General features: G+C 46.1%; 1 protein-coding gene across 10 annotated transcripts in view; it reads right to left on the bottom strand.

Annotated features, from left to right (window-relative positions):
* Positions 1-26853, bottom strand: part of TMEM40 (transmembrane protein 40) — a 78712-nt gene that overhangs the window by 24598 nt on the left and 27261 nt on the right. For 5 of the 10 annotated variants that reach the window (XM_058725936.1, XM_058725934.1, XM_058725937.1 and 2 more), the window contains 7 exons: positions 11845-11925; positions 11043-11186; positions 7633-7722; positions 5992-6045; positions 3539-3574; positions 3140-3172; positions 2700-2747 (listed from right to left, as the gene is read on the bottom strand). In XM_058725936.1, coding sequence (XP_058581919.1) covers positions 2700-2747; positions 3140-3172; positions 3539-3574; positions 5992-6045; positions 7633-7722; positions 11043-11186; positions 11845-11925 — 486 coding nt within the window. Of the gene's footprint in view, positions 1-2699; positions 2748-3139; positions 3173-3538; positions 3575-5991; positions 6046-7632; positions 7723-11042; positions 11187-11844; positions 11926-25704; positions 25908-26853 lie in introns of those variants that run through there. The other 5 variants (XM_058725942.1, XM_058725935.1, XM_058725938.1 and 2 more) reach the window with 5 other exon arrangements.

Below are 26853 nucleotides of genomic sequence, written 5' to 3'. Positions count from 1 at the left end.
TAAAACTGGATCACTTTCTTACATTATACACAAAAGTAAATTCAAAATCGATTAAAGACCTAAATGTGAGACAGGAAACCATAAAATCCCCAGAAGAAAACATGGACAGTAATTTCTTTGACATCGGCCATAGCAGCTTCTTTAGAGATAGGTCTCCTGAGGCAAGAGACCCAAAGGCAAAATTAAACAAATGAGGTTATACCAAAATAAAAACTTCTGCACAGTGAAGGAAACCATCAACAAAACAAAAAGGCAACATAGTGAATGGGAGAAGATATTTGCAAATGACATATCTGATAAGGGGTTGGTATCCAAAATATACAAAGGACTCACACAACTCAACACCGACAACAATCGTCTTCATTATCATCATCGTCATCATTATCATTATCATCATCATCCAATTAAAAAATGGATAGAAGACACGAACAGACATTTTTCTGAAGAAAACATCCAAATGGCCAACAGACACCATGAAAGGATGCTCAATATCACTAATCGTCAGGGAAATGCAAATGAAAACCACAATGAGATTTCACTTTATACCTGTCAGAATAGCTAAAGTAAAAGAGACAAGAAATAAAAAGTGTTGGCGAAGATGTGGAGAAAAAGGAACCCTCGTGTAGTGCTGGTGGGAATGCAAACTGGTGCAGCCTCTGTAGAAAACCAATACAGGGTTTCTTAAAAAAATTAAAAATAGAATTACCATACCATCCAGTAATTCCACTACTGGGTATTTACTCAAAGAAAAAGAAAACACTAATTCAAATAGATATATGCACCCTGATGTTTATAGCAGCATTGCCTACAATAGCCAAATTATAGAAGCAGCCCAAGTATCCATTGAGAGTTGAGTGGATATGCGTGTTACTCAGCCAAGGACCTGAATGGACTTAGAGGGAATGATGCTAGGTGAAATAAGTCAGTCAGAGAAAGACAAATACCATATGATTTCACTCATATGTGGAATTTAAGGAACAAAACAAACATATGAACAAAGAAAAAAGAGAGACAAACAAAAAAACCGACCCTTAAATACAGAGGACAAACTGATGGTTACTAGAGGGCAGGTGGGGGAGGGGGGGCAGGGGATAAGTAAAATACGTGAAGGAGACTGAGAGCACACTTATCGTGATGAGCAACAAGAAATGTCTAGAATTGTTGAATCATTATATTGTACATCCGAAACTCATACAACACCGTGTATTAACTATACTTGAATTTTTTAAAAAAGCAGGACCAATTTGTATACCTGCTGCTCTATCATTTGCTTTCTTCATCTCATGGATAGATTAGGACCATCTTTCCATCTTAGAACATAATAGATCTGCCCTGTTCTTTTTGACGGCTGCACAGTGTTCCATGGTATAAACTTAACCCAATTTAGTTAACTGGTCCCTCATTGATAAACCTAGAAGTGTTTTTTGCTGTTACCACTGATGCTGCACAAACATCACTACACATGAATCTGTGCACATGTTTCTGTGGGCCCAATGCCCAGAAGTGAAATTGCAGGCTTGGAGGGTTCTCCTAGCTAACACAGATGTGGAGAGGAGCCAAGACTAGGGTCTGGGCCTTGGGCAGGTGTTCAGGTGTGCTCTGGAGTGAGGCCTCCCTGCGCTTTGCCAGGCACTGGGGAGAGAACACAGGGCCCTGGACTCGGTCAAGGGGCCGTGATGAGAGGAGGCTCTGCTGTCTGTGTCCGAAGGACAATGACAATGACAGGGTGGCATTAAAGACACAGGGGTTCCAAACTAAGACCATGCTCTAGGAAGGAGAGCAGAAAGGGGAATCACCTTCTTGCTTTCGGGTATAATGCCTGTCCCGCACTTTGGGAATCTCAGTGTTATTCCCGTGAGGCACATTTCATAGCCCAGGAAAGTTCTAAGGCCCTGGTTCCTTTAGCTGTACAGAGACAGAGTCAGGGGCTCACACCCAGGTGTCCTACGCCCTAAAGGTGGCCTTTTGATACAACCCTAAATGTTTCAAGGACAACTTCCATTTGTTTAATCAAACACGTTGGTCTCACATCCCTTTCTCATCCTTCTCCCTAAAGCCCTCACAGATTCCAGGCTTAGAGCAAAGGAATTCCTTCCAGTTCTTATCACTCCTTCTCTAGAGTCTAGGCTAATCTAACCTCAGGGCTTCCTTGCCCCCTCTAGTTCCCTATCATGACCAGAGGCCTGGGGGGCATTTATCATCCCCTTGACTCCGTGTATAGCAGCAAGAGCACAGGACCAGGGTTCAAGTCTAGGTCGTGCTACTGGCTAGCTGAAAGCCCACACACCATCCTTGAGTCTTAGCTTCCACGTCTGCACAATGGCAGTCATTATACCACCTTCTTGCCATGATTCTAAGCTGAGGTGTTTGCAAACACCACACATGACAGATGTGGGCTGTGATCGCCCACCTCTTTTTCTAGGCCACCAGTGGACTTTCTAACCATAGAAATCTGGACCAGACAGACAGGTAGAAATAGCTTTGGGACACGAAATTCCTTACCATCTTTTTTTTTTTTTTATTTATTTTGAGGGGTAGGAGGGGCAAAGAGAGAGGAAGAGAGAGAATTCCAAGCAAGCTCTGTACTGTCAGCACAAAGCACAACGCAGGGCTCAGTCCCACGAACCATGAGATCATGACCTAAGCCGAGATCAAGATTCAGACGCCCAACTGACTGAGCCACCCAGGCACCCACTTACCATCTTTCTTTATATTCAGTCTTCTTAACTGAGAGGCTTCCACTTCTCCTTAGGAACAAGAGAGAGATGAGTGTTTACTTTGAAGAGGGGTGCCAGGTGGGGTTTTCTCTTCTCTGCCTCACTCAGACCAGCTCTCCTGGGTTCCTCTTCCTGGGTCAGAGGGCACTCACCACAGGGCCAATCAGGGCAAAGCTGTGAAGGTGGGGTGTGTCTGTCCTTGGGACCCTCACTGACCCCTTCCTCTCTACCCAACCTGAGTCTACATTCTGTTTCCTTTCTCCTGAGCTTGGAGAGCCCTTCCCAGAATCAAGGTGACACTCTGGCTGGTGATGTAGTCCCTGCTTGACTGACCCACCCTCTCAGGCTGTCTGGTCCTGCCCTAACCCCCCCCCCGGAATGGAGGCCACCTCCCCCTCTCCTCTTGGAGTTTGTGTATTTACCACTTGCTGGGTCAGAGCCCCTCCTTCGGAGTCCTGGAAATCAGAAATACAACATTAATGCCAGACTAGCTTGGGCCCTTAACAGGTGCCTCCACCCTAGCAGAAGAAGTAGGTCACCTCTGAAAATCCCGAGTCAAATTCTCCAGCCCCCAAGGGATCTTTCTATCTATTGATTGCTGACTGAAATCCTCTTGCCTCTTGCCTAAAGCCCCTTTCTAATCTGCACTGGGCCCCTGCCTGACTGAGCCCAGGTCAGAGCCCCAGGTCTGCAAGTGGATTTGGAGTCCCCAGCTCACACCCACGAACCCTGATAGCAGCTGGCTCTCTCAGGGGAAACAAAACGCCCAGACCTGTTCATCATCAGCACTGACAACCCCTATCCCCTAACTGGACACTCACCTGATTCTCCAGAGGGCACCACCTCTCCGGGGACACCTACACAGAAGGAAAATCAGCAATCACATATCCATTATCCTCTGGGTGGGGAGAAGTTATACTGTGGGACAGCTGGATCTCATTCAGAGACTTTCCATTTGATCTGAGTGGGCCAAGAGGTGACTGGAGCAGGCTGGAGGGCTATTCCATCTTGAGGGGCAACCACTACCCACCAGCCACCAAAAGCCACTGTAGAAAGGCCTGTCCAGTGTTACAGGTCATCCAATTTCCCACAAGAGGCCAGAAATCCAGGTTTTACATCAACTTTTTTTTTTTAATTTATTTTAATAGAGAGAGAGAGAGAGAGAGAGCACACACTGGAGGTGCAAAGAGAGAGAATCCCAAGCAGGCTCCACACTGTCAGCACAGAGCCCGATGCAGGGCTGGAACGAACTCACGAACCATGAGATCATGACATGAGCCGAAACCAAGAGACAGACGCTCAACCGGCTGAGCCACCCAGGTGCCCCTACATTAACTTCTTGATTATAGAAAAGGTGGGCACCTCTTGTATTCCACTGAACCAAAGACATCATTTGTGAGAAATGACATTATTTTCTATATTACTATGTAAGGAAAACCACTGCCAATTTTAATTGTAAGTTGCCAGCAATTTTCAGATGCATCCCGACCTTAGAGATACCTAAATGTGAAAAAGTAGGAGTTGTACAATTGATGAAATGTAATAATAATAATAATAATAATAATGATAGTAACACTCCTTGAGCTAGATAAAACACATCTGCACACATGTGGGCATCAGTTTGCAACCTCTGCCTGTTCATGACTACACAGATGCAGATGACGACACCTAGCCATGTGGCCCCAGCCCCACCAGGCCCTGAGTTCATGGGAACCAAGCTGGGCTGCACATTGGTAACTCTGGCCCCACACCCTGCTGAGTGTTGAGCTCCTTGTCTGGGCGGCTGAGGCTGATATGAGCCCTCTGTACTTGTCCTGAGCTGCTGCCTACCCAATTAATCTGGTTTAGGGTGGCCTACCCACCCCATTCATCCTGATTCTTGGTGCTTTTTCTAGTTCCTGGGGACCTCTCTCCCAGCCTGTCAAATCCTTTCCCTCAAGGGCAGGGAGAACCACTTGTAGCATCCCCACCCCCCCACCCCCAACAGGTAGTCACCACACCTGTACACTTCCCATTCTTCATTGGGTCAGCCTCAGGACACAAACATCAGAAGACGGCACTCAGCACACAACAATAAACATGCTGAACTGTTTTTATGCAAATAGGTCTTTATGTTGATATGCAAATAGAAACATCATCTGCAGGTGACCTGAGGGGTCAGTACTGAGGGTACAGAGAACATACCAAGAACAGTATGAATTAATGAGACTCTAGGAGTGTAATTTACTTAGAATCTCCTAGGTCTTGGGGGGAAAAAGTAATTCACAAATTCACAAACTGTGGTGATATCTACCTTTCAGTGAATATGAATTACTTTTATGATGAGAAAAAAACATTTTTAAATATATGTAAATGTAACCGTTTCTCTCTCTTTCATTTTACACCCAGTGAAACCATTCCCACAGTACTTGAGTAATTAAAAACATTTTCCTAAACCAAGTAATACTTGGCTTTGTGAAAGAGAAAGAATGAGAGAAAGAAAGGAAGGAAGGAAGGAAGGAAGGAAGGAAGGAAGGAACAAAGAAAGAAGGAAAGAAACAAAGAAAGAGTTCAGGCAAGCAAATAAAACAGTATTAACTATTTACCTGCAATGCTACCACCCAGAGGAAGACACAGGTAATATCTTGATGCAGAAATTAAAATATTCTATTTACCTTTCTTAGAATTATTATCTAACACCTTATTATCAGGTGTTAGGAGACTATGTGGATTAAACAAAGTTAAACAGGCTTTCATTTTCGTATCTGCAGTATGCATTTGTTAGGCTTTTTTGGCAAACTGGCTCATTCCTACAAATTGCACCCATTTCATCAAAGTGCTACCAAGCAAAGTGCCATGTTTATAACTCCTTGCTGTAATAACCACTATGTCTGGAGATGATTATTCCATGAAGTATTTAGAGATCAGATCCTTAATTTTCCCATGCATGTGTACATAGCCCACTTCTCCAAGATAGTGCGTGCTAATCATGTTCTATTTCGCTGGTTGGAAAGCTCAGGCCCAGAAAGATTGGCTGACTTATCTAGGTCGCCCTGCAAGTCAAGATTATAGTTCAGAAGAGAATCCGGGGCAGTCTCCCCATGGTAGAAAATGCTTGCCCCCATCCCCATCCGCCAATGTTCTAACCATTCATCTGGCCATATTTCCTATATTTTCCTAGCACTTTTCAGTCCATTGAAACACCCTCATGATCTTGTTTCTGTCCCACAAAGTCCAGAGAGCTCACGTCTCTGTGTAGTTCCCTTTTCTCCAAGGCCACTGGACGATGACTTACCTCCATAGAGCTGAAGCTCATCCTTCAAAAGGTCAGGCTCCTCATGCACAGCACCTGAGTGGAAACATCCTTTTAGCCAGCTCTTCCCAGTCACAGTATCCCAGAAGAGCTTCCATCTCCCACACATCTGAAGTCTTAAAAAGTAACATAAGCCTTGTTTGTGCTGGGGTGAGCCTGGCAGTCTTTAAGAGGCAAGACAGCCTTCACAAGTACTTTCCCTTTACGCTGTCTGACTCCCCCCACATGATCAGAGGCAACTGTGGTCAGCTTCCTGGACCTGGGTCTGAGAGGTCCTGAGGGTCTGAGAGGACCTGAGCCTCCTTCAAAGTCAATAGTCAGAGTTGCCATTTATTGAGCACTTATTATGTACTAACACGGAACTTAGATATTCATATTTAACATTTTGTTAGAACCCTGGGGTGACTGAGTGGCTCAGTCAGTTAAACATCCAACTCTTGATTTCCATTCAGGTCATGATCTCACAGTTCATGAGATCCAGCCCTGCCTTGAGCTCTGTGCTGACGGTGTGGGGCCTGATTGGGGTTCTCTCCCTGCCCCTTCCCTGCTTGTGTGCTCTCTCAAAATAAAAAACTAAACTTAACAAAAAATACTTTGTTAGATCCTTATGGAAATCCAATGAAGAAGGTATGAGTATCTCTTCTTCCCCCATTTTATGGGTAAGGGAACTGAGGGTCACAAAGTTAAATTATTCCCTGAAGGTCACATGGCCAGTAAGTGGCAATTCCAGGGTTCAAACCCAGATCTGTAACCAAAACCTGCAATCATAATCACTTTTATCTTCAAAAATAGAGCCCAGAACTCAACTCTAACTTCCTGGGCAGCATTTATTAAACATCTCCCAGGTTCTGTGTGCCAGGTTCTGTACTAGGCATTAATACAGACTCTTCACCTCATGGTCTTTTCTTCCCACAACCCACTTAGGCCAAAATGTATTTAAATTTTTTATTTTTGCAAAAGTTTTCTTCTGGTTGTTAAAATAGAACACGCTCACTGTATAATTTTTATAGCCAAAAAAGTGAAAGCCAAAAATCACCCACAATTTAACCATCCAGAGATATCCAGAGATAACCACTCCTGACACTTTGCTATTTTTCCTTCCAGTCTTATTTATGGCCACGTATGTGTGAATTTTTACAGAGTATATATGAGATCAAACCAGTCATATGATTTAGCATCTTTCTTGGTCACTTCAGAGATGTATGAAGAACAGAACTGTAGCCAGGGAAGGGTGTATTTTACTGTCGTTGGACACGAGGCTGCTTGCCATTGGTGCCTTACTATAAACACTGCTGTGAGGAACATCCTTAAAAAAAAACTTTTAAGCATTTATTCATTTTTCAGAGTAAGAGTGACAGAGCATGAGCAGGGGAGGGGCAGAGAGATAGGGAGACACAGAATCAGAAGCAGGCTCCAGGCTCTGAGCTGTCAGCCCAGAGCCCAATGTGGGGCTTGAACTCACAGACTGCGAGATCATGACCTGAGCTGAAGTCAGACGCTCAACCGACTGAGCCACCCAGGCACCCTGTGAAGAACATCTTCACGCAGGTATGCTCATTCCCACTGAGAAACTCAATCAGGAGCTGGGTGGGCAAAGGAGAAATGGCAAGGCTTATCGCCTACCAGGTGAGCTGTCCCTGGGAGGGTGTCCAGCCCCCTGGCTTTGCCGACGTTTTCCAGTTACTCTGGGATGCTGGTCCTCATCACTGCTCCCTGCAAGGAACAAACACAAACTCTAGGAGAACCTCAGCCTGGCATGAGCCTGAAATACATTCGTTCTGATGTTTGTTCTCAGAATTTAGCTTATATGAGGAGTGTGATCTGGAGGAAAGAGCACTGTTTGGCGGGGAGGGGTGGTGGTGAGGGAGGGGTAGGAGATCAGCCACAAACTTTCTGTGTGACCTTGGACAACTCATTTAATATTTCCACTGTTGCTTTCATGAAGATAAGATGAGGTCACCTGAGGCATCCTATGATAAGCACAGGGGCTGTGTCATCTCTGTGTCCCCACATCATGCTGACTCTCTTTGCTCCCACTGGGAAAGCCCTTCCCATTTGTCTCCTTTATCTTGAAGATTAAGGAGTAGGAAGGCTTTTCTAACTGCCCCAGTTCACGCTCATCGTCACCCTCCCTCATCTGGGTTACGATCGCATCAGCTGTCTGTGCTTGACACAGTGGGCATGAGGGCCAGCGGTGATGGTGTTCGTCTCTCCAACCATCTTGAATTCCTGAAGGACAAGGCCTGGGTCCCTACTGTTCTAAGGGTGCCCAGCCGGGAGGAGGAGCTTGATCAAGACTTGAAGAATGACAGAGTTGTTAGCACTTGGACCAGTCAGTGTTGCAGGAATTCAGGCCTAGGAGCCAGGAGTTCCTGGCTTCAGGTCCAGAGGACTCCCTTTTCCTGAGGATGACCGAATGGCTCTGGCAGCGTGAATGTCCCTCAGTGTGCTTGCAGAGCTCCTGCTTAATCGTGGATAAATTTTAAATCTCCAGGAAGCTAGATTAACTGTGTTTTAAAATCAGCGCATATGTGATGTCAGCTAGGTGCAGAGGAAAAGGCATCAGGAAGTACATCAAGATTACAACAGCAGGCGTGACTGGGTGGCTCAGTTGGTTGAGCTTCCAACTCTTGGTTTTGGCTCAGGTCATGCGCTCAGGGTCCTGAGAATGAGCGCTGCGTCTGGCTCGGCGTTGAGCATGGAGCCTGCTTGAGATTCTTTCTCTCCCTCTCTCTCTGCCCCTCTTTCTCTCTCTAAAAAATAAATTAAATTAAGAAAAAAAAGATTGCAACGGCAGTATTTATCTCAGAAGATGGGATTTTGGTTAGCTTCTATTTTCTTCTTTTCTGTATTTTATAAATATTAATCAATGTAAAAAAAACTTTTTCATTGCGTTTTGCAAAATATAAAACAACACAGAAAATGAAACAAAACATTATTCCAAATTCTATCGGCCAGGGACAACCTCCCTCAACATGAAAAATGAACATTATTTTAGCTTTCTCTATGATGTATTCATAATATGTAATTTTTTGTAAAAGGTATTATAGTATTAAATGCTTTCTAAAATGAGGACAATTTTTATATGTGCTCTCTAATTCGATTATTTAAAAAAGTAACCCTGGCAGAAAGAGTCACAGTTTGCTGCTACTTGGTACCCCAGTATCCATCCCAGAGCCTGGCACATGTTGGTGCTTAACAAATATTTACTGAATAAATGTAAGGAAACACAGTAATATGCGTTCAGTGATTATCTCTGGGTGACAGAGCAAAGGGTGATTTTCTTCTTCTTTCTACTTCCTTATATGCTCCAGATTTTTACAGTGTTTCTATGTGCAATCTTGGACAATAAAAAGTTTTAATTAAAAAGCAACAGGATGCATTAAAAAAGATATATAGGGAGAGGAGTACTGGCTGCTGGACTATGAGTTAGGGTCCCCAGTATGGAGGAAGGCTGAGGATACAGTGAAGTGCCAGCCAGGCTTGGGGTCGAAAGGGCTAATGGTCACCAGCAAAGCCCAAAGCATGGGCAGGGTGTGAGTTCTAGCAGCAGACCAGCCTTTGTGGATCAGAAATCAGAATCCTGATATCAGCATGTCTCTGTGCTTCTGTGTTTCTTTTCTTGTTGCTTTTTCCTTAGTGTTCAGTTTTGCTAATCACAGGCAGTCCCATGTGTGCTGCAGAGACCTGAGGAAAGGGGCTTATGGTCACACTTGGGGGAGGACATTTGTAGGGGAGCAGCACCCCCGAGGGTCAACCTGAATGGGAAGACAGAATGTCACCTCCCACCCAGGGAGGAGAAAAAAAAAGGACAAGCAAGAGCCCCCTAATACCGAGAAACTCTTCTTCCAGGGCTAAACCTAATCGGGGATGGGTGTGTATATCCATTCTTGATTCTCGAACAATAAGGGTTTGAACTGTCTGGGTCTACTTAAATGCAGATTTTTTTTTTTTTAAGTTTTTTTTTTTTTTTAATTTAATTATTTTGAAGGAGACAGAAACAGTGCAGTGGGGGAGGGGCAGAAAGAGAGGGAGAGGGAATCCCAAGCAAGCTCCACACTGCCAGCACAGAGCCCGATGTGGGGCTCGACACGAAACCAGGAGATCATGACCTGAGCCGAAACCAAGAGTTGGATGCTTAACCGACTGAACCACCCAGGCGCCCCCGTAAGCAGATTTCTTTTTACCTCATTGCGTTATAAATGTATTTTCTCTTCCTTTTCCTACTTTTTTTTTTTTTTAATTTTAGATATTTAAATATTTATTTATTTATTTAGAGCACACAGGTCGGGGAGGGGCAGAGAGAAAGGGAGAAGAGAGAATCCCAAGCAGGCTCCGGCTGACAGCACAGAGCCCAGCATGGAGCTCGATCTCACAAACTGCGAGATCATGACCTGAGTCGAAATGAAGAGTCTGTTGCTTAACCATCTGAGCCACTCAGGCACTCCAGGGGATAATCTTAACAGTTTTTTTTTAGAGCTGTTACTATGTGCAAGGTGCTAAGACTTTAGATGTGTAAAGAATGTAATCCTCCCCACAATTCCATGAGGTAGTAGCTTTTGCTATCATCCCCAGTTTATAGATGGGGGCCCCAAAGCACATTGGGTTTAGCAGTTTACCCAAAAGGACACATAGCTGGTGAGTGGCAAAGAAAGGGTTTGGACCTAGGCAGGATGGTGCACTGAGTTCAACAGCAGAGTGCTCCTGAAAAGCCTAAAATTACTTTACATGAGACGCAGCCGCTTGAGGGGGTTTCTGGGAAGCATGAAAATTAGCTGCAAAGATATCACAGAATAACAAAATACTCAGGATATGACGGCAAAAATTTTTAAACAGAGGACCAAATTGTCTGTGTGGTCAGTTATTAACTGTGTACAAGTTGCATATATCGACAGGTGGGGTCTGGAAGGGAATATGGAAAAATAGAGTTGAAGTATCAAGGCAGGAGATTATGGGGGATTGTTTTCTCATGTAAATGCTTTTCTTGAATAATATTATGAATATATATACATATGTACTAATCTTTGCTATACCTGAAGAAGAGGAGGATGACGAAGAGGAAGAGGAGGAGGAAGATGAAGAGGAGGAGGAGGAGGAAAAACACTTGTCTCTCTTGGGTTGTTCTTGAGGAAAGAGTCCAGCTTCCCTGTCTTGCTTGTGGAAATCCGTCTCTCCATCTGGGAGGCACACATAGGCAAGGATGAGTGTTTCTTGCCCTTCCTACCCCAGAGACCACCAAGACCTCCCCAGGTGTCTCCTTGGACTTGGGGGCCAGGAATGGCTGGGATCTTTTCCCAAACATGTAGGGCCAGTGGAAGGTGCAGGAGATCAGAATTCTCAGAAGCCTCAGGGGCTCTAGGAAGGTCCAAGGCATAAATTTCTCTGAATATGGAGAGTAGAGAGGGGCTTTTCAGCCCCCATCCTGCCCAGAGGTCACTAGACTGTGTCACCGATGTAGGATTCACTGTAAATTACAGGGCAGGTATGATCTGGTCAAGCGAACCCTCTCATCCCCCATTCTGGGGCCGAGCAGGACCATTCCCACCTTCTCGGAACTCTCCCCAGTGCGAGACCCTCTCCTAAGTCCCCAGAACTCCCTTGAGATTTGGGAAGCAACTGAGGGTCTGCAAAGCTAAAGAGTTCTAGGGGACAGACTGGACCAAGTGTGTGTGTGTGTGCATGTGTGTGTGTGTAAAACACTACTTCTCCAGAGGATTCAACTGTGACTTGAGCCACTGTGAAACATGAGCTAAGCAGAGCCTTCTGTTCCATCAGCACTGCTGGACTCTACCTCCCACATGGCTTTGCCCAGAGGGTGAGAGGAGGCAAACATACAGTCCAGATCTTCTGTTTCTCCAGGGACTCGACTGTGATCTTGAGTCTGGGAAGAAGGTCCTGAAGTCTCCATGGTTTTCCCTGGAAGAATAACAGTAAGTAATTAGAATAACAATAATAATTAATTTCACCTCAGTTAATCCCCTTAATGTGTAAACAGCTTGGCAAATAAAGAAGAAAAAGACAAACACCCAATATTCAAAAATACAAGAAAACAACTTATAAAAAAAGAATATACAATTAGGGAAATTTAAATAATGATCATCTTTTGATAATATTGGTAACTTATTTATTTTTTTAAAAAATAGACTTTAGTTGTTAGAGCAGTTTGAGGTTCACAGCACAATTGAGTGGATGGTACAGACAGAGATAACTAACATGCCGCCTGGCCCCAAACATGTATTTTTAGGTGTGATATTTATTTATTTATTTATTTATTTTATTTAAAAAAAATTTTTTTTAACGTTTTATGTATTTTTGAGGCAGGGAGAGACAGAGCATGAACAGGGGAGGGTCAGAGAGAGGGAGACACAGAATCTGAAATAGGCTCCAGGCTCTGACCTGTCAGCACAGAGCCCAACACGGGGCTGGAACTCACGGACCGAGAGATCATGACCTGAGCCGAAGTCGGCCGCTTAACCGACTGAGCCACCCAGGCGCCCCTAGGTGTGATATTTATATAAGGTTATATTGAGTTAAAGTGTCTGTAAATGTAAGGATAAATACTGAAATTTTTATGATAAAATTATATGATGTCTGGGACTTTCTTCAACATGATCTTATTGGGGGGTTGGAGGGTGTAGGTTGGAGTCCAAATAAACAAACACGACCACGAGTTAATAGTTATCGGAGCTCTATCAAAATATAAATTGTGGTTATCTCTGAGTGGTGATATAATGTATTTTTCGTTTCTTATTTTTATTTTTTTTTTTTTAAATTTTTTTTTTTTTTTTTTTCAACGTTTTTTATTTATTTTTGGGACAGAGAGAGACAGAGCATGAACGGGGGAGGGGCAGAGAGAGAGGGAGACACAGAATCGGAAGCAGGCTCCAGGCTCCGAGCCATCAGCCCAGAGCCTGACGCGGGGCTCGAACTCACGGACCGCGAGATCGTGACCTGGCTGAAGTCGGACGCTTAACCGACTGCGCCACCCAGGCGCCCCTCGTTTCTTATTTTTACTTTACATTTTCTAAATTTTTAACAGTATTGCTTTTGTTGTAATAAAATAGCCAAGAATCTTTCCTTAGTTAAAAATGTAATATGCCAATATCAGAATAGTATATATCAGTGTATATCAGTACTTAAGCCCTTTTACAAAGGGCTTCTCTGAGCCTGATCACAAACCAAAGTCAGGTAGGAGTTTGGCTTAATTGCTCCTCACATTTGAATTATAGTTTCTAGACAACAAAACTTCCCCAAATATTGTCTCCTTTGACTGTTACAATCACCCTTCAAGGTATTTTTATTACCCCTATCTTATAGAGGAACAGAACCCATATGAATACACCTCAAAACATTGGTCTGGGGCACAAAACTACTCAAAGGCCACTCTGGAGTCCGGCCCTGCTGGAATGCCTTTCCAGCATTTCCATGCATTTCCATGGAATTCCAGCATCCACGATTATGGTGACGGTAAGGGCAGGAAGCAGGCACTTGAAGGTGAAGAGCAAAGTTTGGAAATCTATCCCATCAGGACACTATACTCCGTACTTTCCTGAAATTCTGAGAGGGAGCTAGAGGTAACTCTGGAGGGTGGCTTTCAGGTGAACGTACAAGAAGGCCATAACTGTGGCCTTGGAAAATCCAAACGGCTGACCAGAGTCAGCTAGTGCTCTCGGTGGGGAAGATATATGGAGAAGGGCCTCCCTACAAAGCCTTTATTTTAGCTGGGCACATGGCCACCCAGCTACGGACTATGTTCCCAGCATCCCTTGAAGCTAAGTGTGGCCATTTGACTACATTCCTGCCAATGGAATGTGTGTGGATGTGATATGTGTGGTGGTGTGACAGTAACTGTTTAATGGCTCTCCAGGAAAAAAAGTACATACGCATACACACACACACACACACACACACACACATTTGTTATAAGTTTACTGATGTAAAAATGCATAGCATACAGTTTACAAATAATAAAATATACAGTACTTTATTGCAAATCCCACACACCTGTAACTTCAGTGTGATTTGGAATTTCTTGCAAAACCTGCTATCAGTTTTTTATAAGTCCATCACCAGCAATAGTGTCAAAATCAAACTACTATAAGTTATTGATTACTATCAGTTTCAGCAAAAAAGTTGCCGACATGATTGATGAACGTGAATACTCCTAATGTAAATGTCAGCTGATATTTTCTTTCACATTAACGAGTAAGACAAAAGTGAAACAACCAAGGCATTCATTGTCACAGTTTGTCAGTGATATGAGCAACTTCTTTGCTGAATCACATTAGTTTTCAAATTCCAGAAGACTATTTTCTCAACTTGTGCTATTTACAATGTAATGGCTGTAGGTGCAACCCAGTTTTAGGTTGAATCTGCATTATTAGTGTTTTCTTGATCACTTTCTAACATTTAGACCATCAACAAAACGAACCATCAAGCTCTGATCTGTAGAGGTGACTATTTTCTGTGGTGTAAATACTCCCACCATGACTGATTTCAAGCTACCAATATGAGGTCATGGAGTGCAGAGTCGGGAAGGGATGTACCATAGAACACATTATGTGGTGTTTCTACCCTATGAAAATCTACCTATGAAAATCTCAAGTGCCTAGGTAATAGCAGAAAGTAGTGAAATAAATTAGGAAGTCATACATTTTGAGCACGTATTAACTTTGTTTTTTAATATACTTTATTTAATTGTACATTTCTTTTTTTATTAAAACTTTTTATTCTTATTTTTTTAAATGTTTTTATTATTTATTTTGGAGACACAGAGAGAGAGAGAGAGAGAGAGAGAGAGAGAGAGAGAGAGACAGAATGTGAACTGGGGAGGGGCAGAGAGAGAGGGAGATACAGAACCCGAAGCAGGCTCTAGGCTCTGAGCTGTCAGCACAGAGCCCAACACGGGGCTTGAACTCACAAACCATGAGATCATGACCTGAGCCGAAGTTGGCCATCTAACCAACTGAGCCAACCAGGTGCCCCTAAAACATTCTTTTTAAAAAATGTTTATTTTTGAGAGAGACTGAGAAGGAGAGCAAGTGGGGAAGGGGCAGACAAAGAGGGAGACAGGACCCAAAGCGGGGTCGGCGCTGACAGCGGAAAGCCTGATGCAGGCCTCGAACTCATGAACAAAGAGATCGTGACCTGAGCCGACATCGGATGCCCAAACAACTGAGCCACCCAGGTGCCCCTTAATTGTACATTTCTATAACTTAATAAAGGTTGGGCTTAATAATCAGCGTCCAAAGTTCGTAAAGATTTAACAATCTATGCTCACAGGTGATACAGCCTGGTGTCAGCTCCAGGCATACTTCTGCTTGCATTCTACTTCCTCTTTCCTGCTTTGTATATTCTGGAACTCAGACACCGGGTGGGGGTGGGGGGAAGTGAAACAATCTCCTTCATGCATAACAAGCCAATACCCCAGGGAATTCCTGAGCAAGAAGTCAAAAGGAAATCGAAGCCTGGAAAGGCCTCATGCCCCAGAGCCACCAGCCCATCTGAACCTGCCTCTGATCAGCTATGTGCACGGAAATAAACTTCTCTCTTATTTGAGCCTGTGATTTGGTCTATTTGTTACAGCAGCATTGCCTGTTGTGCAGGCTTCATTTGGAAGCCTCCCATATTTCTTCTCCCAGTTCAGAGGCTAAGCCCTCAACTTGGGGTAGATTCCCTACTCTCTGACCAGTTTAGATTAGGGTTACTAACCTCAACGCTCCTGACATTCAGCACCCATGATTCTTTGTATGTGCGAGGTGTTTAGCCTCCCGACTAGATGCCAGGAGCATCCCCCAACGAGTTGTTGTGATGGTCAAAAATGTCTCCAGATACTGCTCAATGTCCCCCGGGGGCAAAAGTCACCCCCACTTGAGAACCACTTGTATAGAGAATCTATTCTTTTTTAAAAATGTAATTGTGTTAAGATTTTTTATTGAGGTATAATTGGCATATAACATCATATCTGTTTCAGGTGTACAACATGATGATTCAATATTTGTATACATTGTGAAATGATCACCACAGTAAATCTAGCTACCATATGTTCCCATACAGAGTTACAAATTCTTTTTCTTATGATGAGAACTTTTAAGATCTATTCTTTTAGCAACTTTCAAATATGCACTACTGTATTATTAACCATAGTGACCATATTGTACATTACATCCCCAGGACTTATTTATTTTATTCCTGAAAGTTTGTACCTTTTGACTGACCATTTCAGCCATCCCCAGCCCCTGTCTCTGGAAATCACCAATCTGTTCCCTGTATCTATGAGTTTTGGGTTTTTACATGTATGTATGGTTGTTTTTAGTGCAGAATCTACTCTTTTTTTGAGAGAGAGAGAGAGAGAGAGAGAGAGACAGTGAGTGAGCAGGGGAGGGGAAGAGAGAAGGGGGAGACAGAGGATCCAAAGCAGGCTCTTTGCTGTCAGCAGAGAGCCCGATGTGGGGCTCAAACTCACAAACCATGAGGTCATGATCTGAGCTGAAGTCGGACACTTAACTGACTGAGCCACCCAGGAGCCCTGGTACAGAATCTACTCTTAATCCACCACAAGACCTTGGCAAGGCAATATCCTTCCCTGTGCCTCAAAGGCAGGCCATCTGGGCCTGGATCCTATCAGACACTTCTAGTTGTGGATCTTGGGCAAATTAATCTCTCGCTGTCGCAGTTTCCTCATCTGTAAAATGGGCACAATAATAGTGCTTCTCTCATAGTGTTGTTGCGAAAATGGCATGAATTAAAACACGTAAAGCATTTAGAACAATGCTTGGTATAAAGCAGGAGTGAAATAAATGCCAGCTGAGATGAAGTCAGGCCTCCAGACCTAGGCCATTCTTTCTTACTGTCAAAATTTGTATCTGACCTTCCAAGCACAGCTCAAATGCCACCTCCTTCATGAAGCCCTGTGCCAGTTGCTAGTACCTAACCAATCTCCAGCCTCCTTACCTCACTCCCTTAATCCTCCTCCCCTCAGCGCCCCTGAAGACAGCATTTGTATAGTGTGTACAAGCAGATGGACCAGGGTCCAACCACATTCCTGTCACCTGTGCATGGGATGCCCTTGGGCAGACGGGTCCCCTTCTCTCAGCTCTAGTGATCTCAGTTGTGAACTGGTGACGGTAGAACCACAGGGAGGAAAGATGGCCAGGGCCTGCCCTTAGCAGGGCTCAGTGAATGTGAGTTTCCTCTTTTACAGAGCTCCCCCCAGGCCTGCCCATGCCCTGTCAAAGTAGTGTCTGACCTTCCAGGCACAGCTAAAATGTCACCTCCTTTATAAAGCCCTGTGCTAGTTGCCTAACCAGTCCTCATCCTCCCTACCCTACCCTACTCAGCCCTGCCCTTCTTTCTTGCTAACAAAACTGCAATTTTGTTCTTCCAGCTCCAGTTAGATACTTGTTTTTTCAACCTCCCTTGTATCTGGGAGTGGCCATGGGACCCAGTTTTGGCCGAGGAGAAGTGAGCAGGGGTTTGGCTGGGGTTCTGGGAAAGGTTTTGCTTCTCCTGACAAAAGAAACCAACAGTGCTGGTGCTGTGCCTTGGGTCTCCTTCCTTCCTTGAACATGAACCAGCTGAGCCACCCAGGAGCCCCTGTAGTCAGAATTTTTGATACACACTTCCCCTTTCCTATATCACATTTATGTTAATTGAGCACCTACTATGTGCTAGCATTGGGGATACATGGTGAACAAGTTACATCTCTGTCCTCAAGGAATTTTGTGGTAGACCAGGGGGCTGTGGGAGCCCAGGGGACAAATCAGACCAGAGTTAGTCAGGGAAGATTCCTGAAGGAGGGAATGCTGGGGTGAGTTTGGAAGGGCCAGAGGGAACAATGTGCAAAGGCATACAGGCAAGGGGCTTTGTCCCACATGGGAAACAGTTGCAGGAAATAACTCTAAAGAAGAAAGGGATTTGGGGGAGGCCCAGAGTGGACCTCCACCTTATCCCCAGGCATATTGCTCTCCTGAGCCTAGTCAATTCTGCCTCATACCAGACTCTTCTTCCTCAAGGAAGGGCACTTTGTTGCACAATTCCAGGGACCACTGTTCTTATTCACCTTCAGATCTCTCTGCTCAGGGCTCAGCAGAGGGTCTGACACACCCAGGGTGTGTCTCCTCCACTAGAGCTGGAACCCAGGGTGAAGGGAGAGACTAAGACTGCTTCATTTCTGTGTCACTGAACCCTACACAGGGCGTGGCTAAAGGAAAGATGTGATGATGATGATGGTGATGATGACGATGGCAACCATGACAACAAAGTACTTACTATCTGTCAGGCAACGATGTAAGTGCGTCACACATGTTATCTCACGGAGTGCTCACCACGACTCTGTGAGGGCTCACGCTGGTTGCGTCCATTTTATTGATAAGAACACTGAGGCACAGGGAAACTAAGAAACTTTCTCAGGGCCGTAACTAGTAAGTGGCTGAACAAAGTAGTTGCTTTGTCCACGATGGGAGATCGAAGGAGTGAAGCTGCTACCTCTTCTCAGGCCCTTGTCATTAGCACCAGGAATGAAGCCACTAAGTCATGGGAGTGCTATGCAAATGATGCTGACATGGCTTGTAGTCAGCCACTGGTGGAGCCCCGAGCAGGGTCCTCATAGCCAAAGGAACTTCCTCCGGCACTTTGTCAGCTCAGCCATCAGAAGCAAGGGCAATGGAACTAATGGAACTGTCATGGAGGTTGGAACTGAGGCAGCCCTCTTTCTCCTTTTAACGTCCTTGCCCCATCCCTCCTCCACCCACATTTCTATTATGAGAAAGGATAAATAGAATTAAAAAAAATTAAAGCTCGAGAATCCATGTGCAGGGCAATGCTTAACTCAAAAGGACAGCACTAATGGTAGAGCATCAGGCACTGGCAGAGGGATCGCTGGGACGAGCTTCTAAAAGGTCAAGTTCACAGTGTGTGACCTCCTTTGAAGCAAGATGGACCAAGGGGTGTTGAGACAGAAGTGAGGAAAGAAGAAAGCAGAGAGAGGAAAGAGAACATGGCATGTTCTCCAAGATCTCACTTCACGAGCGCAAGTCTTATTTTACACAGGAAGAAGCTGAGGTTCGGCCAGACAAATGACTTGTCCAAGGTCGCCCAGCTGACCAGTGGACTCAAATCCAATCCCTGCTCCAGCTGAGAGCCTCCATTCCCTGATCCCGGTTAGAGGCCCCTAAAACCCCCTCTTGCAGGTAACCCCCTATCGGCGACTGAGCCTGCGAGGAATGCCTTTCTAGCGCTTTTCTCCAAAAAGGCCCAGCCCTGCTGAGTCATGGGTGATGCCAGGGCCTCTGCACCCACAGATCTTGCTAAACTGGATTTCCCCTTCAGTTCAGCCCAAAATTCCTAAGCTCCTGCTGTCACAAGGGCCTGGGCCCAGGCTGGGAGGGATACTAGGGTACACTGAGCCATGACAGCCTCACAGTGTCTTCCCTATGCAGCTCATTTGATCCTCATGCTAACCAGAAGGGAGGCAGAGAAGGGATTATTGTCCCATTTTACAGACGGAAAACTGAGACCCAAAAATAGAGAGGAACTGTAAAAGGTTTTATGGCAACTCAGGGGCCAGGCTGGATCCAGAACCCTGACTCTGGATTCAGGAGCTGGTCCCCTTTCTCCGGTGCCCCGCCTTGGGGAGGGGGCCGGGGGTTGGGGGGTACCGAGTTGGATTTCAACAGGTGGCAAAAGGCAGAACGGGATAAAGGTTTATTAGAAGAAGCATGTGGCAGGAAGTTGAAGGGGTAGGAACCCCATTAGGTTGGGGAAAATCATCCTGGGCCCTGAAGGTCAGGCTAATGGCCATTTTCCTGTAGGTAGACTGCAGCGTTGTGCCTAGAAGCCACAAACGCAGAGCCAGAGTTAAACAGGTCCCAGCCAGTAAAGGGAACTGGAAACAGAAACAGCAGCTGCTGCCCAAGGCGTGGACATGTGTCATTTTTGTCCACCTGGGACTGAAGCCCCTTCTTCTCGTGATTACACCAAGGGGGCAAGAATCTCCAGAATCTCCTTCGGGCTTCCCAAGCCACCCCAGACGGGCACACACCCTAAAATAAAGTGTATCCTGGTCCGGCAGACACAGCTCCAGGACAAGCATCTCCCAAACTGATCAACCTGCTCCCTAAGTTCCTTTGATATGGAAATTCTAGAGGGGTCACTGCCCTGAACTCAGGTCAGACCATCAGCCTCTCTCTCTCTCTCTTTCTCTCTCTCTCAGGATTCTGACTTGTGATGCAAACATAGTGGCTTAAAACAACACCAGTTTAGCATCTCACAGTCCTATAGGTGAGAAGTCCAACACAGGTCTCACTGGGCTAACAGCAAGGGGTCAGCAGGGCTGTGTTCCTTCCTGGAGGCCCTAGGAGAAAATAAATTTCCTTGCTGCTGCTTCTCCTCCCCAACCCCCCTTAATCTCCTTGCTTTATCCAGCTTCTAGAGGCCACCCACAGTCCTTGGCTTCTGGCGCCTTCTTCCATCTGCAAAGCGAGCACTGTCAGCTCAACTCCTCACCTTGCACCATGCTGACCTCTTCTGCCTCCCTCTTCCACTTTTTTTTTTTATTTTAGAGAGAGAGAGGGAGAGAGAGAGAGAGAGAGAGAGTAGGGGAGAGGGCAGAAGGAGAGAGAATCTCAGTCAGGTTCCATGCTCAGTGTGGAGCCCAATTCAGGGCTCAATCCCATGACCCTACGGTCATGACCTGAGCCAAAATCAAGAGTTCGATGCTCAACCGACCGAACCACCCAGGTGCTCCCTCCCTCTTCCACTTTTAAGGATCCTCATGTCAGTGTGACATTGGGCCCTCCCAGGTCATCGAGGATCATCTCCCTGTGCTAAGGTCAGCTGATGAGCATCCTTACTTCCATTCGCAACATTAATTCTCCTTTGCCATGTAACCTAACTTAGCTCCCAGAGATTAGGATGCAGACATTTTGGGGGCTGTTAGTCGGCTTGCCACAGTCTCTAACCCCCAGGGCCCGCCACAACCTAGAGCCCTGCAGAGGCTGAGCCTCTTCCTTCCTAAACCAGGTTCCTTCTGCTCAGACAAGCCGTGCTGCCCAGCCAGCTGACCACAGCCAGACAGACCTGTCATGAATCTAGGTGACTCTTTTGGCCACAGCACACCCAACAAAGCAGCCAGGGCCTAAGGTTGCCTCTGAGCAGTGCAGGGTGGCACTTAGGCTAAAACGCGACAACATCAAGTGTGCAGAAAGAAGGTGGGTGAGCCCAGCTTAGAGGATGTTCGTAGAGAAAGACCTAGGATTTTTAAAAGACCCTCTGAAAGGTAAATAAATGTTAGCACAAGCATCTAACTTGATGTTTAGCACACAGTAAGTTCATAATCAATGTTTGTTGAAGTGTAGTATGAGCCAACAAGGTGATAGAGCTACAGAGCCAAGCTAACACAGTCTTAGGTCACGTTAACAGAAGCACAGAGCCTAAAATGAAGAAGGTGAGCCATATCTCACCATCTCCCATCCTAGGTTCAATTCTAGGTTTTGAACAGAATAGAGTCTGGACAAACAGAGATAATCCAGGGGATGTGGGGGGTATTAAGATCAGACCCACGAGAAGTGGGTGGAGGAGCAGGGCACTACTCTGGGTGGTCATGAGCACCCTGCCAGGAGAGGTGGCAAGCTGAGGAATGGCAGAGGTTGGCTTAGACGTCCTTAGCTCAGAACCTATTAGTCTTTCAAATTATAATCTCAGTCTATGTCTCTCTACTTTACTTTTGACTAAAGACAGTTAAACAGTATATAGTTCAACCTTGATGTGCACCCCCAGCTGTATACCAGATACTGAACATCATGTCTAACAAGGGGGAGGTTCCCAGGGCCAGCGGGAAGCTGTGGCCTTGTCTTTCGTTTCTCTACATTCAGCCTACTGCCATACATTGTGGTGCCAGGTTGGATAGATCTGAGGATTAAACAATGCATTTTAAGCAAATCAGCCTCCACGGAATGGACAAATGGCTTCAAAGAGCCCTGCAGAGAAACTGAGGATGGAGATAACGCCAATCGAGAAAATACAAGCAGGCAGCAGGAAAAGTGCGGGACAGACCGCCAGCCGCTCAAGTCTTGCGTCAGCCACCTTACCAACTGAAAACAACAATGAATGGGATCTCATACGCTCAGTATATTGCCGACTGACATAAGAACAGAAAAACTACTCTAGAGGTGGACTCCCATCCACTATTGTCCGTGATTAATTTCACTCTAAGTGTATATTGGGCCTTTAGACATTAGTCAATCATCACGTACTTGTATGTAATTTCTAAGTCAGTAAATATGTATCTGTTGGGGGTGCCTAAAGCATTTTTCTGGAGAAGCATATGCAATCAAAAAGTGTAACAACCACGGCTCCAGATCCTTAAACCCAGTGAGACACTAGGGCACACTGCTCCCTGTTTGGGTTATGGGGTTGAATCAGATTTGTTTCAGATTTAGGAACAAAGAAAAATTAGGGGGGGCGGTGTAGCCCCCAGTAAAAATTTTAGAGCCCCTCCCCGCCCCAGTGTTTGCAGATTAATGCGAAGAAACCAAAAACTCTGAAAAGGTTTCCCCCAGCTCTGACTTTCCAAGGTGGGTGCCTATTTAAACAGCCAGAGCCAGGGGCGTCTGGGTGGCTCGGTCGGTTAAGCATTTGACTCTTGATTTCAGTTCAGGTCATGATCTCACAGTCATGAGACTGAGCCCCTACATTGGACTCTGCACTGAGCTCTGAACACTGAACATGGACCTGCTTAAGATTCTTTCTCTCCCTTGGGACACCTGGGTGGCTCAGTCGATTAGGCATCCAGTTAGGTGTCCATCTCATGGTTTGTGGGTTTGAGCCCCATGTTTGGCTCTGGGCTGACAGCTCAGAGCCTAGAGCCTACTTCGGATTCTGGGTCTCCCCCTCTCTCTGTCCCTCCCCTGTTCATGCTTTCTCTCTCTCTCTCTCTCTCTCTCTCTCTCTCTCAGAAATAAACATTAAAAATTTTTTTTAAATATTCTTTTTCTCCCTCTTCCTCTGCCCCTCCCTCTCCACCTCCACTCCTCCCTCCCCTTGAACATACTTTCTCTCTCTCTCTCTCTCTCTCTCTCTCTCTCTCAAATAAATAACTAGATATCTAGGTAAATAGATAAAAACAGCCAAAGCCAATCCAGCCTCCTTCTCATTCTGTCATCTTAGTTTCACTGTCTGTCTCCTCTCTCTCTTTTCCATCTTTTTTCCTGTTTCTCTCTTTCCCCCTCTCCCGCCCCTCACACATGCAATTGGCAACACCAGAAAGCAGTCATCCAGAGTGAGAGAAGGAGCTTGCTTGCTCATGAATGTCGGACAGACCTGGATTCAGTTCCCACCACTACCTTCCACTGACTGAGATCACCGCATACCACATTCGTTCTCAGAGCCTCAGAAACCTCCCTTGGAAAAACAGGCATGCTTACCACTCAAAAATAAAATGACAACCTCATTTTAAAATCGTCAAAAGGGGGCACCTGGGTGACCCAGTCCGTTAAGCTTCTGACTCTTGGCTCCTGCTCAGGTCAGGATCTCACGGTTAGTGAGTTCGAGCCCCAGGTCTGGCTCTGTGCTGGCAGCGCAGAGCCTGCTTGGGATTCTCTGTCTCCCGTTCTTTCTCTCCACTCCTCTCCCGCTTGTGCTCTCTCTCCCTCTCTCTCAAAATAAATAAATAAACTTAGAAAAGATTTAATTTAAAATAAAATTGTCAAAGGATTTGAACAGACATTTCTCTAAAGAAATGGTCGGTAGTACTCGGAATGCTGTTCCACATGTCATCAATACAGAAATGTAAATCAAATCCACAATGAGAGGTGTACCTGGCTGGCTCAGTTGGAAGAGCATAAGACTGTTGATCTCAGGATTGTGAGTTTGAGCCCTACATTGGGTGTAGAGAATACCGAAATAAATAAAACTTAAACAAAACAAAACCACAGTGAGATCTCACTTCATACCCTCTAGGATGGCTACAATAAGAAGTCCAGATAATAACAAATGCTGGTAAGGGTGTGGAAAATTTGGAGCCTTCTTGTAGAGTTGGTGGGATTGTAACAAAAACTTGTACACGAATGGCCACAGCAGTTTTATTCACAACAGTCACAAAGCGGAAACAACCCATCAACTGATGAATGAAGAAACAAAACGTGATATAATCACACAACGCCATTCAACCACAAAGAGGAACGAAGGACTGATGACGTGTGACAGCAAGGATAAACCTTGAAAACGTGATGCTAAGTGAAAAAAGCCAGTCAGAAAGGATCACTTATTGTATGATTCCACTTAAATAATATGCCCAGAATGAGCAAATCCATAGAGATCATCCACAAAGTAGACGAGTGGTTGCCAGAGGAAGGAGGAAATGCGGGTTAACTGCTAAAGGGTATGGGGTTTACTTGGGGATGATAAAAATTCTAAATTCTAAATTAGATATAAGTGGTGGTGGTTGCATAACTCTGTGAATATACTAAAAATCACTGACTTGTACACTTTAAAAGGGAACTTGATGGCATGTGAATAATGTCTCAATAAAGTTGTTACTAAAGAAAAAAAGAGGACTTCCCACACAGGGTTGCTGTTAAGAGTGAAATAAGGCCTCTGGCAGCACCATGCCCAGTACATCCCTGGTGTGGAACCAGTGTGTGAGAGAGATCTCTCTGAAACGGTAGCCTGGAGAGGATTTCAAAGCACAGGTACCCTAGCATTTTAGAGGGCTACACTAGCCGAGTTCTAGGAGTTTCAGAGACAGGGGGAGGGGGTGGGGGGAGGTCCCATTATGTATAGATCTCCACGGTTTGGACCCCAAACAAAACACACCACACACTACCCTTACACACACTCCTGACTCAACTTTTCTGGCAATTTCTAAACAAAGCAGTATAAAATAATAAGCACATGACTGTCATCTTTCTAGTCGCCCTTAAAAAGAAAATGGATTGGGCCTCCAGCTGGAAGGCTGCCTCTGAGGAGGGGCTGGGATGCTCCCAGCAGAGGGGGCTCCAGACACTGGAGGGGCAAGTGGGGGGGAGGCGAGACTGGGGTGGGTGGGGCTCCCTCCAGGCCAAGCCACCTGGGTGGGCCTCTCTGACGGGAGCAGGCCTCTCCTCCCCCAAGGCCTGGCTCTGCCTGTTCAGCATTTTCTCCCCAAAGGTGCCTTTGAGCCCAAGGCAGAGGACTGGCCTCCTCACCCTCTCCAGTCTACGGGCCTGGCCAGAGGACCCAGGGTGCCTCCGAAAGAAGTGTCTAGAGAGCAGCTGCCTTCACCTGCTGGCAAAGCACAGAGACCGGGATGCTTTGGGGGGAAACATCTTTGTTCTCCCAAGTGTTTGGTTCCACAAGGGCAGAGTGGGCGAAGCCTTTAGAGATCTAGTCTGGACGTTCGTTTCACAAATGGGGTAATTGAGGCTCAAAGGCACCAAGGGGTTTTTGAAGGTCCTGCAGCAAGTGAGCAACAGAATCAGGAGTCAGTCACCTGCTACCGGCTGGCTGAAGCCTCAAAACAACCCAGGGAGGTGAATATTTGTCATCCTCCCCCGATACCTCCAGAGATGGAGACGGAGGCACTCACCCAGCTAGGAAGGCATGGAGCTGGGATTCAAGTCCAGGCCCACCTAGGAACCACAACAGGTCAGCGGTGGAAGAGGCTGTTCTGAAAACTAACCCTTCACCCTGCCCCTCACCCAGCACATGTCCCATTACCTGTGGTCGGGAGGCCTGTGTTGGCTGCAAGGAGAGCAGTGTGTGGACTGTGCCGATGCCAGGCTGGGCAGGGGAAGAGGGAGGCAGGAGAGGCCAGGCCACACCCCAGTGACAGGGAGGGGGCGGGGCATGAGTTGCCCTGGGCCCCACTCACTCACCAGGGTGGCATTCCTTCCTGCTGGTGCTATCAGGGGGCCCAGGCCTTTCTGTCTGACTTGAGTCTTGCTCATGACACCCCAGGCACAGCAGATGGAGCAGCCAAACCCCCAAACCCACCCCCTGGGCATGGCCATGACTGCTGACTCAGGAGGCAGTGATGTAGGGGGTAGTTGCACTGCCCTTGGCTGGGCCAAGCTCTGGGCAGGAAGGAGGTGGGGTGTGTCCCAGATCCCACCTCCACCTCAAGGGTGAGACTGACTCAGGATGCAGCCATGTGGGCCAACCCGATGCTTTCCCAAGGGGTGAGGTTGGGCAGGCAGCAGGACAGGAGGCCCGGGGTTCAGAGGACTGGGGGTCTCCTGTGAATGGGACTGGCAGTGCCCTCTCCTGGTGAGGAAACTGGGCCAAGGCTAGAATATCCACTGCTGTGTGCAGACAGGAAAACACAGGTCCCATGGGGGTGAGGGGTGGGGCCTGACCTCCTACACTGAGGCCAAGAATAACCCCAGCTCAGCCTGCCTCTGCCTCTTACTCACTTATCGAACACTTTGGAAACAGGATAGTAAACAAGTCCTACACTGCCCAGGGGAGCACCCAGGCCAGATAGAGACAGGCCATGACAGGTCCCATGAGGGCACAGCCCAGGGAGCTGTGGGTTCCCAGGAGGGCTTCCTGGAAGAGGAGTCATTTCAATGCTAAGCTCAGGCCAAAATCTCAGAGTCATCCTTGACTCTTTGCTCTCTCATACTCTGTCTGACATATCTGGAAAACCCTGTTGGCCCCACCTTCAACATATCCCAAATCCAGCCTCCTCTCTCTACTTCCATGGCAGCCACCCTGGTCCAGCCAACATGATCCCTAGTCTCTTTGCTCCTGCCTTTAGCCCAGTGGCTGTCCTAATTGTGACAACCAGAGGGATCCAGTTAAAAACCAAGTCAGCTAGGGGCGCCTGGGTGGCGCAGTCGGTTAAGCGTCCGATTTCAGCCAGGT

Source organism: Neofelis nebulosa, chromosome 4, assembly GCF_028018385.1.
Source record: "Neofelis nebulosa isolate mNeoNeb1 chromosome 4, mNeoNeb1.pri, whole genome shotgun sequence".
Classification (NCBI taxonomy): Eukaryota; Metazoa; Chordata; class Mammalia; order Carnivora; family Felidae; genus Neofelis; species Neofelis nebulosa.
This window is presented reverse-complemented; position numbering and strand designations above follow the sequence as displayed.